The sequence below is a fragment of the Neopelma chrysocephalum genome, unplaced genomic scaffold (assembly GCF_003984885.1).
Source record: "Neopelma chrysocephalum unplaced genomic scaffold, ASM398488v2 Primary Assembly neopelma1_117, whole genome shotgun sequence".
NCBI classification, from domain to species: Eukaryota; Metazoa; Chordata; class Aves; order Passeriformes; family Pipridae; genus Neopelma; species Neopelma chrysocephalum.
The window spans coordinates 958,051-976,024 of record NW_020897779.1 but is presented as its reverse complement, the minus strand read 5'-3'; the positions used below and the strand labels follow the sequence as shown (position 1 = coordinate 976,024).

The following is a 17,974-nucleotide window of genomic DNA, read 5'->3' as shown; positions in this document are numbered from 1 at the left end:
TATGGACCTCCTCTGGGAGCCGGGGAACAGCCAGCGTGCAGAGGACAGACAGCCCTCCAGCGGGACCCAGACAGGCGGGAGGCAACAGGATGCCCATGAAATTCGGGATGAAGGGGAAAACCAGCAATGACAGAGGCGGGAGCTGGAGGGGGCTCTGCGAAGTCTGGCAGGCACAGCCCTGAGCCCTACGAACAGCTGGGAGGTGGAGGGAAGGGGCTGTTCCCTCAGGGCTCATCAGACTTGCATCTCGTACTGTGTTCGAGAAGGATCTTGATAAACCAGAGTGATAAACTGCTGCTGAAAAGATAGCAAGTGAAGAAAGGGCCAGTTGTGCAGTCCTGCATGGTGGCTGTCCCGTGGAGTGCCTCACTTCAGCAGAGACTGTAGCGGCATGCCTTCAGGAGCAGTGGTTTCTGGCGGCACTTTTACTCTGGAAGAACAAAACACATGTTTGGGCTGATGGACACAAAATCAGGAAGCCTGACAGCCCAGACACCACCAGGCTGTCCCTTCATCTGCTGCCACCCAAAGACAGGGAATTGCAGGCAACAGAGAGGTTATGTCCCCTCTGCCTCAGCAGACTCCATGTGCACGGCAGGATGGGGCTGACTCACTGTGCCTTCTCGACGTCCTCAATACCCTCAGGCAGGCACGTGTTGAGCGTCTCTGGGAGCAGAAAGGCCACTGCACCGCTGCACACTGCTACACTGCAGTACGTCACCTCTGGCAGAGACCTCCACACCTCGTCCAGCAGGAACACAAGTGGGGCCAAAGCCCCGCCGAGGCGTGCCACAAAGGAGGTGTACCCCATCCCATTCTGCCTAGAAAGGTGTAGACCACCATGAGAAAGAGAGGAGTACTTCTGTCATATCAGATCTTGGGAAAAAGTGCAGAACTCTGCCCCTTCCCCTGCATTTTTCTTTAAGTACTGAGGCTTTTTTTGCCCCAGGTATTTCCTCTGACAGTTTTTTCCTAGGTTTTTTTCCATTCTTTCTTCATATCTTCCTACAATCATAGTATTTCCCAGAGAGCAACTGTAGCTGCTGTGAGAAATAGATTTATATCTATTATGAGAAAGGAGCTGCAGTTCCACACTCAAAATATCTGCTCTAAAGTTATTTCCACTTTAAATGTCTAAAACCCTGAGAGCATTTTCTAGTACTAAGTCCTCTGACCTGCTGAAAGCAAACCCAAGTTCCATCTTTTCCCAGGTATTTCTAGGCAGGTGGCATACACTAGAGATATCTGTGAGCACCTTTGGTCCTGTTGTAGCGATGAGCCCAGGAGGCCTTGCTGCAGAGACCAAAAATAAGACCTAATTTTGAGGGGATGGGTGGCATTTCACACCAATAACAAGGATCCTGGGATCTGTTTGTGCATATACAGAACAAATACTGCAGAAGGAACCAACAGTTTTGTCTCTGTCAAGGTCTTTGAGTGAAAAATACAAACCAATCTGAGATAAAAAGTAGCAGATCAGTGTTACATGTTTGGTTTAAATATGGATCATTTGCCACATGCAACAGACCATTGAAAGCTAAAGGACTAAATGGCAAAGAAGGGTACTCTGGGCGTGAAGGGACAGAGGTGAGGTAAGTTACAAGGCCTGCTGTGATTCATGAGAGTTTTTTCAGACTTTCACAAAGAAAGCAGTGAGGTGGCTCCTTCCACCAGTCCAGCTGTATCCCAAACTATGCAGATGATAAATCTGTTTTTTTTTGTTACTGTTGCCCAGATATTTCAAGTAAATTATTTTTTTCCTCCTGGAAGGCTAGTTAATCCATGCTTTAATATCATCTGATGTCCAAAAGACTCTCAAACATGTGGTAGTATGTGTTCCTTATAAAACTTAATATTTCAAGTTATTATTTTCAGGGTCTTTTAACAGTTGCTGACAGATTATCACAGGGAAGTAAGACTTTACTAAGCACAGATGCCTTATGGAGTTCAAAAATCTTCCCACACAGAATACTCCTCACCTTTCCATTCGTCTCCCTATCAACATAAACTAACCACACATAACCCAACGCACATAACCCACATAACAAGAAAAGGTGGCTTTCTGCCCCTTTTTTGTGAGTATATGTAATCCGTAAAACCTGCTATTTCCAGAGGCAAGGGACCAATCTGGCCAACAGCACATCCTGCTGTGCTGGTGTCAAATACCCCACTGAAGCTCTGGGTGTGCATTCAGGTGAGTGGCATCTCTTACCTCAGTATGGTAGGGTAGAGCTCAGAGGTGTACAAGTAGACAGTAGTGAACGCAGCTTCTGAGAAGCCTTTGCCCATAATGGCTACTGCAGAACGCAAGGAGGTGAAGGCTAGCGGGAAAGAAAAGGCATATGTGACAATGGTCAAAGAGCTGCCTCTAGGAAGAAGCTTCCTGTGGCCTCATGTATAAGAAGGGAGAAGGTTCAGTGCTCCCACAGACAAAACAGGGAACTTCATAGCCCTGGAGCTGCTGTCTCCAAAGGCTGGATCTGTCAGTTTGTTGTTAGCCCAAATGGGAATGAGGAAAGGATAGGTTCCTGACATTTCCCATTGTACAACATCTGTAATTAAGATAGGCACTTTACCTTGCCATCGCTGGGCCCTTCACAGTGACTGGAAACCATCTGTTGCCACCAGATATTAGGGCTAGCCCATATTAGTGACCTTGACTCATAGACACCCCTTAGGTGGAGGACTTTTCTATACAGAATTGCCTGTGAACATGATCTATGGTTTTCCTTCTCTAGCACTACACAGAATGGAAACCTCCCCTTTAGCAAGTACTGCATATAGCATCTCACGCTTGGGAATGGCAATGTTGGCTCCTATGCACAGTCCAGTCAGGATGAGTGTCCACGCCTGACTCTGTCGCCGTCCAATTCGGTTCACCAGCATGTACATGATCATCTTGGCTGGAATCTCAATGACACCAAACACAAACTGGGAGAGGTAGATGTTGAGCCCAAAGCCAGTCAGGTTCATGCTCATGCCATAATAAGAGAAGGAAACCCCAAACCTGCGAGGAATGTGTAGAGATGGGACTTAGGGAAATCCCTCTGGGGAAATGCAGGATGAATTCCCTATGTGAAGTGATACTGCTTACCACACAACCCCAGAACACAGAGAGATCTTCCGCAGGACTGGTGTTTTGAACAAACTGATGTAGAAGTAACTCCCTGCTGGCTTTTTGTCTGTTGTCATCCTTGTCAGGGCCTGGGAGAGATGGAATGAAGGAAACAGCTCAGCTGCTGTATTTTTAGGATCCAGACATGAAACCCTAGACAGGCAGGGGACTTTGCCCTTCCCAGCTTCAGCTCCGCCTTGGATTTGCCATGCATTCCCATTCCAGAACAATTCTGTGAGCATACATTGTCAGAGGCATGTCTTCCTACAACTTTACAGATTGCCTACGATTTTAGACCTGCTTTTCTTCTCATGGCCCCTTCTACCCTCTTACCTATAAACCCCATGTGGCAGAAAGGGTTGTAGAGAAATGGCAGATCATGGTGTTAACAAGGTCAGTGTTGGTCAGTTCCACCCTATTCACCATGTGGCTGCCTGCTGTTTTATGAGGTCTCAGACAGCAGCCAGCAGTGAGCTGCATGCTTTATTTTCTGAGTGCATGTATTTAAAGTGTAATCATTTGTACATCTGTTTATATAAATACAGAATACATAAAAAAGTCAAGCACAGAGAAGTGAACGCTGCCCATGAGGAAGAAGAGAGTGCTTATTCACAAAGGCTTTTGGCAATTGATTGAGGGGTAAGTACCAGTGGAGTTGGTAAGTTCTGCTCGCTGGTTGAGATGCAAGAGATTCACACAACCACAGGTCTGCAATGTAGCTATACCTAAGCTGGTTGCCATGGGTTCACTGTGTATTTAATGGAGATCTCCAGCGGAAATGATGGAGTCGTTTTACTCCAGGGGAAACAACCGCATTTGCATTTTGTTGGGAGGATTGCATGCCAACCCCTGCCAGCTGGTCGTTAGATTGCACACTAAAGGAGGCTTCAGACAGTAATGATGTGGATACCTACTACTGGGAGAGAATTCTTCTCAGCCTCACTTCACCATGTCCAAAAATCATCAGCAAATGCAGGGTAGGACAGTTAAAATTGATAAGGTTATGAAACACAGGAAACCTTGAGGAGAGAGTCTGCTAACTAGTTATATGTACTCTCAAATCAATATCCTCTTCAGAGAAAGCAAAGCCTCAGCCAAAGCTTTTGCATAAATACTTAATCCCAGCCACAGAGCTGCATAGGCCACACCATTTTTCTGTCAAAAATCAAAAGGGCTAATCAACTCTTTGACAGATATTAAGAAACTGCTTTTTAAAAATTAAATGCTGTCCATTTGTTAGGGTTCTCCTTCCTCTTCATTTGTTCAGACATCTAGCTGAGAAACTTCATTCTTTACACCTTTGGGGTCAAGCAAAAATGGGTTCAAACCAGTGGATGCATGCATACTTTGCCCAATGCCTCACCCTTGCCACATCCCTTTAAAAGTGCTGGCAGAACCATGACTGACTTGAAAACAAAGTTTTAGCCAGGGGAAAAGTTTGATTATGCTGAATGTTCTTTACACCCACATTGATCACTGTGGCACCATTGCTGACAATCTCCCAGTTTCATGTATACACTAAATACAGCCTAAGGTGAACTAGCTTTTGCATTTTTGGATTATACTATATGGAGTATCTCAAGTGCAATGTGAGAGAAAATATGCTACCTACATGCTAATAATGTGTGTTTGCTTTCTTCCAGCACTGTACCAACACTTGGCAAATACTACAGCAACCAAGAAGGCAAACACTAAGTTGGACGAGTTCCCTGTGCAACTGCACAGTCTCCTGTGTGTTATGGGAGTGATGCCTCTGCCTTATTTTCTCAGGCTGCACTTCTCTCTCACTGTGTATTTAGTCCAGTGTCCAGTCCACTGAGGCCTCTTGTCATGGCAATAATGAGTGGAAAGACACTCCACCTAATGAAGGGGATTTTTGGTCTTATGGGATCTAGGCTGCTGTTTTATCTTTAGGAGTAAATGTAGCTGCTTTCTAGAATAAAAAAGGAGCATGGCACTCTGTGGACCACAGTGCCCCACAGAACACACTGCAGACTGAGCATTGCTTCAGGTATCAAAGGGAAGTAAAATATATAGAGAGAAAGTGGGAAGGGAAGAACATGTGTCTGGATCTTCAGTTTCTTACCTCTGGTGAGAGAGCAAAATCTTTCCTTCTGTTCATTCTTGCACATCTAAGCAGATGCCTGTGAGCTTGCTTCACTTTGCCTTTGGCTATGAGCCACCGGGCAGACTCTGGGACCCACCTGATGCAAGGAGAGAAGACAGTGTTCCTTCATGTTTTCCACCCCACATTCATGGCTCTGGCATCTTTATGAGACTTCAACCTCAGCTAAAAATAGCAACTATGGTGCATGAGAATAAGAGTAATGGGACACCTTTTTTACACCTATATGCCCTTCTACCCCTAAAGGAGTGCAGTCTACTAATTGATGTATGTCTAGCCAAAATTTTAATCATGTGATCTTTGATCAAAGCTTGAATTTTCTGAGCTGGTTGAAGTGCCAAACTTTTATCAATTAAAATTGGCCCCAGAGAGTTTACACATTCGTGCTTTTTGTGACTTTTTAAACTTTGAAATTGTGAGATATTAAAAATTACAATGAAGCAGTAAGCTCTATACTTACTTTGTTAGTTACTTAAATTGTTTGTTTTTCACAATAATCAAAGCTGCCTGCACAAGACAGTCAACTGGGTCTAAATCATTGAGGTTGCAGCCCTCAGTGACATGCCCATGCCAGTCACTGAGCGACCAGGGATGCTGTACTGTATAGAGCTAATTAGCAAATCAGGGAGGTCTGCTTAGCAGACCTGTGTAGGGTAGGAGTCCGGTGATTCTTATTTTTCTGCCCCAGCAAAAGATCCAGCACTTGTCTTAAACTAGCATCTGCAACTCCCTCTCCTTGGACTTCTCTCTAATCTTGCATCTGCCTGCAATTCATGGCTACAAGCCCCAGAGCTTCCCAGGCCACAGTGCAGCCCATGTGGCCTAGGGGGTACATGGTGTTTTGTGGGTGCCCATAGCGGTCAGGGTCCAGCAGACATGTGAAATACCCCAAAGTGTCCAAGTCCTGCTAGAACAGCCAACACCTACCTCCTGTTACCCAAATCTGTCCCTGGAGAGAAATAAAAACCAGAAACTGCCATTCTCATGGAGACTTTCAGCTGAGCATTCTGTGCAGCCAGTGGGAAAATTTACAACCCACTGCGGGTTTGAGGTCTACTGAGGTCACAGAGTTGTCAGAGTCTCTCATTGGAGCCTCCCACTAGAATGTCTGAGACCAGATCCCTGTAAGCTGTTCGTGATTCATGTGCCCTAAATCAGATTATGACAAAACTAGTGAACAACTGCTGTCACTATTCAAGCAGCAACTGCAAATGACATGCAGAACAAAAACATTTGCAGAACTGATCTTGTTGAAAGTTTTCATCTCCTTCCCACAAACTTACAACCCAGTGCACCTTGGGAAATATAAAGAAGGAAAGATGGCATTTTGTGCTCATTGCCACTGTCTCTAAGGTGTAATATTATGTCTTTTGGTTGTCTAATGTCTCCACTGAGTTCTGACATTGTGTCAATAGTATCTACAGAGTGCTAAATTAGATTTTAATTCCATACTTCAGGGAGTTTTAATTATCTGCCAGTCATTGGCCTTTTGGGTGCTTGAAGTTTGATCAAATTACAGTATAGTTTGTTAGAGAACTAATCTCTGTAAAAGATACAGTAAGAGAAAAAAACCAAACAGCTCTCATGGAAAGGGTGGGTCCAAATGCATCTGTGAATTTCACCACTTCCAAGGACTCAGGTTTTTTTGGCTGGTTGTCCTAGAAAGCAAGCAAAACAACTCAAACTAAAAAAGTCAGCAGAACACATATTTTAGTTGTGTTGGACTTGATCAGTGAAAGATCAGATGTTACTCTTTGCCAGAAAGCCAGTACATCTTTCTTTAGCCATTGAATAACAACAGCATGAATTTATATTCCATTTTTAGTAAGGATTATTTGAGATTTTTGTACTAGATCTGTGCAGCTATTTAATCTAGTGCTTCATGCTGATGGACAGATGCAGTAAGCAAGCAAACCATAGTCTTCAGAAGCATCCTTGATAGCAGCTGAAAGGCATTTCAGCATTTGGATATCACTCCTTTTGTTCAGTGATTATGCACATAATTTTTGGACCCATGTGTCTAACAATCAGAACTTATTCTGCATGGTTTCCAGCGAGAGCTCCCCATCCCCCTGAGGGACACATCTGTGACTTCTGCAGCGTGATCCAGCACTGCGCCGTTGTCCAAAAGGAACTAAACAACCACCCTAAGGTGAAGGAGACTCACCCCCCCCATTGCTGAATGCTTTCAGTAGGGCAGTTGTGGGAATACCTGCTTGCTTATTTGAGCGCAAGCCTTTTTTTCCAGGCAGGAAATGGAGCTACTTATTCAAAGGACTGTTTTGGATTGTCAGCTAAGTTGATCCAATTCACTTCACATGACAATCACACTGTCAGTGAACGAACTCTGTATTCTAGTTTGTATTACTACATAAAAAACCCCAAAGTTTCTTCTACTAAATGAACCATCTCCCATTTTAAGCCTTAGGACATGACATATATGTCTTAAATAATGCTACAGGAGGGAAATAGCCCACAGAAAGCAGATATATTTGGCCCATCCGAGTGGTTACACAGCTGAGAAAAGCCATGGGAAGTACAGAAGTAAATGAACCTGACCTGGCCTGAAGGTGTCATTGGCTCTCATGGAAAAAAGTATCTTTCCCAGTGAGGTGGGGACAGAGGATGGATAAATTATTTATCTTGAGTTTGCTAAGGATTAAAGCCAGGGATCTGGTCCTGCCTCCCTTTATTGAGATATCTTTTCTTTACTCTAGCATGTCTGACAGAGCTTGCAGCACCAAATCCTGCTCCCTTGTGCTGCAGCCTGTTATTCAAATGCCTGGCCTCAGCCCCAGTCCTGCCTCCTCCTTGCCCCCAAAGCTGTGATGTGACCTTTGCTCCTGGCCTTCTTGGAGAGATGAAACCCAGGCTCTGCTGTTTTCAAAAGCTGCCACTCGTGGGCAATCTGAGTACAGGACACAGATGAGTCCTGCTCCTCTTGAAGTTGCTGGAGTGAATCCCAGGATCAGTGTTCCGATGCTTGCCATGCTCACAGAGCAGAGGAGGCAAATCACAGCCTGCTCCCATCCCCACCAGCCACCCTGTCACTTCACTCACCACAGGCAGACAATGCTCAGAAGACAAGGTCCTGTTACAGCTACTAACAGCCAGTGCCATTCCCGCACCAAGTATGCTACCATGGCCAGCAGCATGTTCCCAACGCTCCAGAAGATGCTACTCAGGATCCCGGTGAAGGTGCGGTGCTGTATGTCCACCCACTCCATCGCTGCAAGAGGGAGGCAGCATTTAGATGGGACACACAGGAGTTCTCCAGGAAGGGGTCTGCAGGGCTTTTTGAGAAGTGCAAAGCAATGTGACATCCCTGGTCTTCTCCTTTACAAGGTTCCACTGTTTGGCCAATATTTGGAACATTTAAAACATTCATCACAATTCTTAACCTCTTGTAAAGCTGTAAGCAACTAAAATAAAACCCTTTAAAAAAAGAAATACTGGTTATATATTAAGAAACAGTGCTAAAAACACTCTAGGTGATACCTTCTTTTTATCCCTGTCAATAGCATTCAAATGGTCTTCTTTGTCAAAAAGATTTTTTTTCCTCCTAACTGTGTTGCTTGCATGATTTCCCATTTCTCTGCCCACTCATTATTTCAGATTAAAGAAATATATTGAGATGAATTGTCACTCATGTGGAATCTACCCAATGTGAATACTAATGCACGTGTAAAGCCAGATGGTGGTCTCTTCGTTTGTGTGTGTGAACTAAAAAAGCCATTTTCCCTCCAAAGATCTGGACATCTTGCTACAACCTTTAAGAATCGGAAATGTCCCTCCCAAGCTCTACTTTGTCTTGCAGGCATCAACCTTTATAATAACAAAAGATATAGCAGTCCTTATCAGGTCTTATATGGACTTTTCTAGTATTGAAGCCATTTTAGCTTGATCTTTTCTGGATCTGCAAAAATCTTGGAAATTTTTGCTGCATCTGTAATTTGCTCTTGGGTACTAAGACTCTTGCCTAATATGTCCCAACTGTATCTACAAAATCATTCAGTGGTCTATTGGGTACCCTGAAGTTTGGAGCTTGTTTTTATTACATAATAGTCTAAATTCTTCGGCTTCAGTTTTGCCTAGCTTTGTATGATTTTGTGTGTGTGTGTGTGTGTGTGTGTGTGTGTGTGTGTGGTTCTTCTCTTCATAAAATACAAAGATTGGGAACTTAGGAAAACTGTGCGGAAACTCAAGACTAGAGAAGTAGAAACACCCTCTAAATGACACGCTGTCCTTCTCGTGCTGAGGACAGGGCAATGTTGCTGAATTGTCTTAACAATGTGCACTTGAAAGGTGAGAACTCTACGTCAAAGGAAAGGGGCAGATACTTTGGTCTACAGCTTTTATTGTACTACTGATGATGCTTAACAGGAATTGGGTAGCACGGGTTGGAAGCGTTCATGCAACAGAAGTGGTTATATTTTGGCTAGAGTATTAATTAGACAAACAGAAAATTGTAATTCTTGGATCCTTCCAAGAGTGATGTTCTTTTGGCTGCCTGTAATGAAATTGCACACACAGTTTCCAGACTCCTGTTCCTACTAACTCCGTCCTGTCTGGTAGATGAGTCCCTTCCTACCCACTGCCTGTCAGGAGTCCCCCTGTGCAACCAGACACCCACAAACCCCCACATACTTACCCAAAGGCAATACAATCAGGGAGACACCACTCAGGGCCACCCCGGTGAGGGCTCGTGTGATGGCCAGCATGCTGTAGGAGACCGAGGCAGCGCTCAGCATCCCAAATACAAGAGAGCACACAAGCGACAGCAGGAGCATGGTTTTCCGTCCGAACCTGCCACAAGCACAAGCTTGGTTACAAAGGCTGGAAATCTGTCACAGGAGTATGGTTTGAAGTGAGTAAACCAGGATTTTAGGAGAAAATTAAAATATTGTCCACTCTGCAAAGAGTGCAAGGTGCAACATCCTGGAGAAGAGGAAATGGCTCTGGATATAGGCGGTGCAAGAGTGTTGCACTCCTATTCAGAGGGCCTGACTGCCCCATGAGCTTTGGGCATGGGGCTCTCCAGTGGAAAGAGCAACGCTGATCAGAACAACAAATCAGGCTCCCCTGGCTAACAACATCATCAAAAGCAGTGATGTCAGCTCAAAATCCCCTGCTGCTGGCACACCCTGTTCCCTCCAATTGCTGTCCCCATGACTGGCTCAGCATGTCCTTCTCCCATGGCTCACTCAGGACCAGCCACTGCCACCACTCTGAAGCAGGAGAGAGAGTAATGACATATTGAACCTGCTTGTTGGAAGGAAAACAAAGGAATCCAATTGTCAGCCCACATGTGCAAGTAGCCCTGATATCCTAAGGGGTCTCTGAGGAGGTTGTACCCCGAGGGTTTTGGGAGTCACAGTATCTTACACCACATCCAGAGTCCTGCATGGAGAGTGTGGAGAAATACAGAAAATCAAATACACACAAATGCACATGTGTATACACAGACATACACATAAAGAAATATTTCTGCATGTATTTCTATACAACCTAGTCAAAATGGAACACAAGGTGTCAGTCTCCTGAGGTACATCAGCATAGCATGTTAAGAAAGCTTAGGTTCAAGCTGGAGTAGTAGATTAAGCCTGTCAATAGGTAATGTTCAGTTTACAGGGACTGAAATCCTGCTCTGATCCTGGCGTTAGGGCTCTCTTAGTGGCCACCTGAGAAGGATGGTGGCAAGAACAATTGCTTCAGGGGAAAAAGTGGTGTAGAGGGGCATAATGCCACAATAATTAATTCAGCAGTTGAGTAATTAGTGCTGAAAAAAACAACTTCTGTCTTGGGCGCTGGAAGTTTGCTGGAACTGCTTTGAAATTTAAGTACAGAGCAGTTTGCAAAAGACACCGTGATGCCCCTGGGTCAGAACAGGATACACCCAGAAGCGCATCAGAGCTAGATCCAGCTTCCAAGAGATAACTGCCTAAGAAGGAAGACGCATTTTTAAAATTATTTTTCTTGAAAATACAGCAAGAAGGATATAAAACCACGAGATTTCCCACAAGACTCAAGACAGCTATTTAAGGACACATTACTAGACTCTCTCAGAAAATGCAGACCACCTGCTAGGAAAACCAGAGGCGAGCTGGCAGGATTGAACTGCAGGATACAGGGAGGCTACTAGAAATAATGCTGTTAAAATTGTCTTCAAAGAGAGTGGCAGGAAAGCACAACCTCTGAAAGACTGTAGAAAATACAATAAAAGGAGCAGACTGCACAAGCATTAAATTAATAAAAAAGCCATTTTCATTAAAAAAAACAACAATATGGAATTCTGCCAAGGCATCATAGAGCCAATTCAGTACAAGGACAAGGTACAAGAGGAGTCTTCAGAAAAAAGCAGACAAGAACAGAAACAGTATGTATTTTTGCATCTATGTGTTCACAGTGAAGGTTGTTGGAGGCTTTACCAGGGTTTACCAATTTGTCAATAGAGTTGTTCTCAAACCCAAATATCTGTCAAGGCTTAGGAAAAAACCAAACCTGAACAGTAGCAAAATGCCAGGACCAGACGGCTTTCACCCTGGGGAACAACAGATGAAATCTCTGCCTTGCTGTTAGCACAAAGAGGTAGGATCTCATCTCTATCAGAGAAAAGAAAGGTTGCTAATGGGAAGTCAACTTAGGTGATAGGGAAGATGTGGGGCATGGCTTCTGACGTTTAACAGATCTGCCAAATTTACTGGGTGTGCTGCCCCCACACTGTGATTACATGGGCTGCAAGAACTTCCTGACAGGCCCTGTAGTCCCTGGCCACATATCTCAGGTGCACCCTCAGCTCTTCTTCTGTCTGCTCACAAGGGCACAACTGACTGTGAAACTCTTGTTAGCTGCCACTCGAGCAGACTGAAGGGTCCTTGTCTGACCAGTTGGAAGGCCATCCATAACTTAGTCTTTTTCTGTTAGCTTCTCCAAATTTTGTCCATTTCTCCTGTATCCTTTTGAGATGGGGAAGAGGCATGGAGGGAGATCAAATCTGCACACAGAATTCAAGATATGGGACCACCATGCATTTACATGTTACTGCATAGTGATATTCTTAATAGTGATATTAATTTTATATTCCTTTCCTAATGATTCTTGATTTTTTCACTTGCTTCCCCAGCCACTACTCATTGCTGTGTGGATGTTTGCCTGGAGAAAACTGCGTTTGTCATAACACCAAAGTCTTCCTACTGAGTAGCTAGGGTCAGCTCAGAGCCTCCTTTTTAAATGAGAAGTTAAAATTTTTTCTCTATTTAAGATTATTCTGCCCTGAAATTTTGTCTTCTGATTCTCCTATCCAGTCACAGAGTCCTTTAGCTCCTTCTGCAATTCTCCATGCTTGGATCTCATCTCTACCACTCAGCATCACCTCCCCACTTGCTCTCTTTCCAGATTATTTACAAATGTGCTGAAAAGCACACAAATCCAAGAACTGGTCCCTCCCTTGTCACTAACATCTCCTTTCTCCTTCCTGGCTTTTAATTGATTATTTAGTCATGCAGAGACGTTCCTTCTTATCCTAGGGTGGCTCAATTTCCTAAGAAGCCTTTGGTAAGGAGGCTTCTTGGTACTGTGTAGGTGGTGTCTCCTCTGCTGATATGCCTGTTAGCGCAAGCAAAGAAATCCAATACATTTGTAAGGCATGGATGTTTTGAAAAAAACCAACTGATTCTTCACTAGTGTGTCCCATGGGGCACTGGCTCAATCTTTCAGAGTGGTTTCTGCCAATTTGCCTGGTACAGACAGATGTCAAGCTGCCTGGCATGTAGTTCCTGAGATATTATTTGGAGACCAGTTTAAAACAGATTTGAAATGTGATACCATCCCAGCCCTCTGCTGTGGAGGTCACACAATGCCAACTGTTCCAGCTTTTCCATCCCAAAGGTGCTGTAAGGCTCTAGGGTAACCACTCCCTGCTACCCCAATTTATCTCTGTCTTCTTCTGTCAGCCTATTTCAAAGCTCCAACTCCAACATCTGCCCCTACATATTCTCCCACTGTGAGCACAAACTCATTTATTTCTCACACTATAGTCTTTTTATTTCCAGATGCTCCTTTTATGCCTTTGTCTTCTACTGGCTCTTTCCCCTCACAATCCTTTTGTAAAAGAAATTATTTTTCATTTTGTGCTAACAGAGACCTTTTCTTCTGCATTATTTTGTCCTGCTCCTTTTCTTGATCCTGAATTTCTCTTCCTCCAATTGTGCGATAAAACTATTGTAGATACAAAGCCAAGACACACAGTCTGAAGATCAACTAGGTGTCTTGGATCCTTGTAACAGTATGCACATATACCCATGTGCAAAGACAGGGATGTAAAAATTCCCATCTTGAGCACTATGTGAAGCTGGTTCCCCTCTACAGTAATTTTGTAACTTGCTGTACGCTAATACCTACTTGCTTCCAGACAAAGCAAATAGGGAAGGAGTTTCCTGCACAGGAAACACAGTTATTAAATCATGGCTAGCATACCGTGAATAGCACATCCCAACTGTGTGCCTGGACTATGTATCCTCAGGTGGGTTTCCTGGTTCTGCTGTTTGCAAAAACATTGAATTTCTTAATTGATGCTTTTTCTAGGTTATTACTCGGATTTTTTTTCAGGTTTACATTGTCACATTCCAACATTTGACCAGAGAGAGCAGATTTGTTCCTGTTTTCCTCATTGCTTCAGCTCTTCCTTGAGGAATACCTCTTTGCTTATAAGAATCTCCTTTACCCTGATTCTTTAGTAATGAGAGAATCAGGTCTTCCTTGCTGGAGACTCTTCTTTTGAGCTATGGCATGTATTTGCTCTGAGTCACTCACTTGGCTGTCATTAGCCAATTTGTCTATAACTTGCAAGAGTTAACCCTTTAACCTCTTTGTTGAGCTTTGTTTCAACCATCTTTCCTCTTTTAAGACAGTTTTTTTCTGACTGTGGTCTTGCATACTAGATTTTTTTTTTGGTTTTTACTGTTCCTGCAGCAAAGCTGACTGCAGCCAGCATTGCATCTGAGTCCTAACCAAGGCCAGAGTTTCTCTGGTGGACTGCTAACTCTCTGGTCCATTAATTATTTACCCCTGCATTGCTTCATAGTGTGACTTGAATCCCATTTTCAAGTGAGAGGCTGAATTCTCCTTTACAATTTTCTTTTCTCCATTCTCTGCCCCTCTGATTGCCAGTTGTAGGTCACAGATCTGTGAAATTCTTGTCATGAAACTGAGGCCCTGGAGGAACAACCTGAAAGGGGTCAAACCTGTCGGAAAGGTATCCAAATACCACGGCCCCCATCGTAACGCCAATGAAGAAGAAGGTTGCTGTTGCCTGGTTCAGTCCACGCTGCTCACACACGAGGTCCCACTGAAACACAAGGCAGCAAAGATACTTAGTGCCCAGTTCAGTCTCTGTTGCCTTTTCATACCCCTTCACTGCAGCGGTCAGCCATCATGTCTCGCAATTTGTATCCACCAAATCTGATTGAAGGGTAGAATCCTGCGCTAAATCGCACATAGGACAGTGCTGGCATCCAGAAAAATATAAAGTTGAATCTTACAAAAGTCACAGTTATCTATCCTCACTGTGACAGCCTCCCTGTGAACACTTCATAGAATCATAGAATATGCTGAGTTGGAAGGGACTCATCAGAATCATTAAGTCCGATTCCTGGCCCTCCACAGGACACTCCAAGAGTCAAACCATGTGCCTGAGAGCATTTCTAAATGGTTCTTGAACTCAGACAGGTTTGGTGCAGTGACAACTTCCCTGGGGAGCCTGTTCCAGTGCCCAGTCACCCTCTGGGGTGAAAACTTTTTCCTGATATCCAACCTAAACCTCCCCTGACTCAGTTTCATGCCATTTCCTTGAGCCCTGTCACTGGCTGTGAAAGTGAAGAGATCTGTACCTGCCCCTTCTCTTCGCCTCGTGAGGATGTTGAACACCACAGTTAAGGTGTCCCATCAGTCTCCTCTTCTCTGGGCTAAACAAACCAAGTGATATCATCTGCTCCTCATAAATGGCTTTCTCCCTCTCCTCCAGACCTTTCACTATTGTCTTGGCCCTCCTTTGGAGGCTCTCAAGTAGCTTAATATTTTTTTTATATTGTGGTGCCCAAAACTGCACACAGGACTTAAGGTGAGGCTGCACTAGTGCAGAGCGGAGCAGGAAAATCAGGTCTTTTGTCCAGCTGGTGATGCTGTGCTTAATGTACCCCAGGAGAGAGTTAGATATCAGAAAACTTTCCTGGGTACCATGCATGGAGAGTTTCGCTTTTTTCTTTTCCTTATCCCTGCAGTACTTGCCCAGGTCCATGTCTCCCCCAGATCCTTCTGTCATGTCCCTTAGACTGCCCTGGTGAGATGGGCATTTGCAGGGTGCCCCACAGCAGGGTGCTGTAACACATGCCTCAGCCTGCATTAGGGAATGTTGTGTTGATAACCCACTTTCTGTTGCCCTGACCAGTTTCCTTTGAAGTTTTCTGTGCAGGGAGAAGGAGGGCAGAGGGGAAGGGAGAACAAATACTTGCTCTTAATGTTAACTTCTTGATTTCTTACTGAGAAGTTGGTTTAGACATTCATCCTAATTAAATTAATGAGCATAATTTACTTTCTTGGAGTTTCATATGTCACTAATCATTATAGAATGCTGTGGCCAAGCTGCAGAGTTAATTTCCTATATGTACAAAGCTTAATTTAATCATCAACCTGGACACGAAGCCTCTCTGACAAGGCCAGCGAGACCTTGAGCAACCTTTCCTGCAACAAAAGCGAGAGTCCAGAGAAAGCCCTGGCCCCTTCAACAGGTCCTGAGCCCACTGCACAATGGGAGCAGCATCACAAGGCTCCATGCTGCAGAGTACCTCCTTCTGCCTTTTCCCCATGACTGTTTTACATCTCTCTCCCTGAAGCACTGCAGAAAAGAGGTACAGACCTGGTACACACCTGATCCTCACCTCCATGCCTGATGAAAGCAGGAGTGATTGGGTAGTGGGGAGGAGGCATGTGCTCTAGGCTAACACTTTTCCCTGCTCTCACTGAGACAGTCAGCACTATCAGTTCCAACACAACTGTGCCCCTTTTGCCTGACCAAATTGTTCCTCTCCCTAAGACCAGTGTGATTTGGGCATTTTTCAAGGAAAGTATAGCATTAACACTCAGAGGTATCATTGTTAGACCTGGAAAAGTGTTTCAGAAGGTGAGTGGTGACTATTTGATGGGCAGGGACCATGGGCAGGCTCAAGGCTATGGCTGGCCAGCATGCTGCATTTCCTGATATCCAGGAGAGCACATCTGATTTGGCAGTGAGAGATATTGGTGATAAGAGAAAACAGGCAGCACAACCTTGTGGAGAAGAGGAGGAAGGTGAAGATCAGTGAGGAGGGGTTACCAGAGGAATAGAAGTTAAAAAGTGTTTGGAAAGCCAAGAAAGGAAGTAATGGGCTCTTATGAAACCCTGACAGGGTGCAATCCTGTGCAATGCCATGGGGTCCACACAGAGAAAATCCTATATCCCTGCGCTGCTCCTGAATCTCTCAATTGCCTGGAGAAATTAAGATAATTATAACAAGAAATACTGGCACCAATCTAAGCAAAATGAGATGTTTACAAAATAATAATAATAAATGTTGTTTTCTCTGATCTTCAAAGAGCTTCCCCCTCCCAGGACATATTCTCCAAACAGTTCACGTCCACTTGTTAAAATGGACAAGATTCCCTTATGATACTGTGCACCTGGCAAACACCTGTCCATCTGCTCCTCAAAGCACTGATCTAATTTCAATTTTGGATGCATCACAGGCCAGGCATTACCTGGGTGGAGATGGTGGAGGTCAACTGCGAGTGGTCATAGACCCATCCATGCTGGCAGCGCTGGATGATGGATTTGTTTTCTGATTGGAGAGAAGAGTTGAACAACAGGTGAAACTGAGGCTGTGAGAACATCTCACAAGAGCTGAAAGTGCCATCGGACTCCCGGGGGATACTGATGAGTAGAACTTCCTCCATGGTGAGATTCACAAATGCCTCTTGGTGCGGAATTGCACAATGATGAGAGGGGGTAGCAGCAATAAAATTGTGCAGCAGAAAATGCATGGGCAGGTTGATTCTTGGGAGGCAAAGCATAACCAAAATCAAAATCTGGAATCTGCCAAAGCCCCCAATTTCCAGCAAGAGATCCTCAAATTTCATCATTCCTGTGAAGTTTTCTCATTCAAAGCAGCTATGTACCAAGGAGAAGCAACGAGGGCTTGAAAGGCAGCCTTTGTTCTTGGAGCTCAACTTCTCATGACTTTTCATGCCGCCACTTCACTGGACTTTGAGACCTTGCTGAAAGGTGTCAAAAGTCACAGTGAAACTCCTCATTTGGGGTATAGCCAAAGAAATTATCCTGTGTGCACACAACACATCAATTCCAAACGAATTCAGCACAAGTCTCTTTTCTTTTTGAAGTCCTTTCTTCCTGCTGTGGTTTTGAGAGGGACATTTACAAAAAGAAGGGAGGCTGTGGGAAGAGTGCTGTGAGACCACTCTTATTTGTAGTGGGAATGTACCATGCAGCATCCCAGGCACTGTAACAAACGCTGCCTTGTGTGAGCTGATAACCAGCCAGACCCACTGGAACATAAAACAGGCCTCTGGAAGAGCGGCGGTGACCCACTGTGTTGGGATACCCAGGGGCACCAAGCCTGGCTGCTGAGCATCAGCTAAGTGTGTTTTAGTGTGCTTTGTGTCAAGTCACGACGCTGGAGCAGGGA

The 17,974-nt window shown here is 44.5% G+C and overlaps 1 protein-coding gene across 1 annotated transcript; it reads right to left on the bottom strand.

The window, feature by feature from the left end:
- Positions 1 to 253: 253 nt before the first annotated feature.
- On the bottom strand, positions 254 to 17,531 carry SLC22A7 (solute carrier family 22 member 7). Its single transcript, XM_027696918.1, has 10 exons — positions 17,031 to 17,531; positions 14,483 to 14,586; positions 9,892 to 10,046; positions 8,301 to 8,469; positions 5,202 to 5,319; positions 3,095 to 3,204; positions 2,793 to 3,007; positions 2,213 to 2,321; positions 615 to 821; positions 254 to 430 (listed from the first exon to the last, which is right to left on the bottom strand). Exons 1-10 carry the CDS (start codon positions 17,409 to 17,411, stop codon positions 367 to 369), a joined length of 1,632 nt encoding a protein of 543 aa, XP_027552719.1. The 5' UTR covers positions 17,412 to 17,531; the 3' UTR covers positions 254 to 366.
- Positions 17,532 to 17,974: the final 443 nt, after the last annotated feature.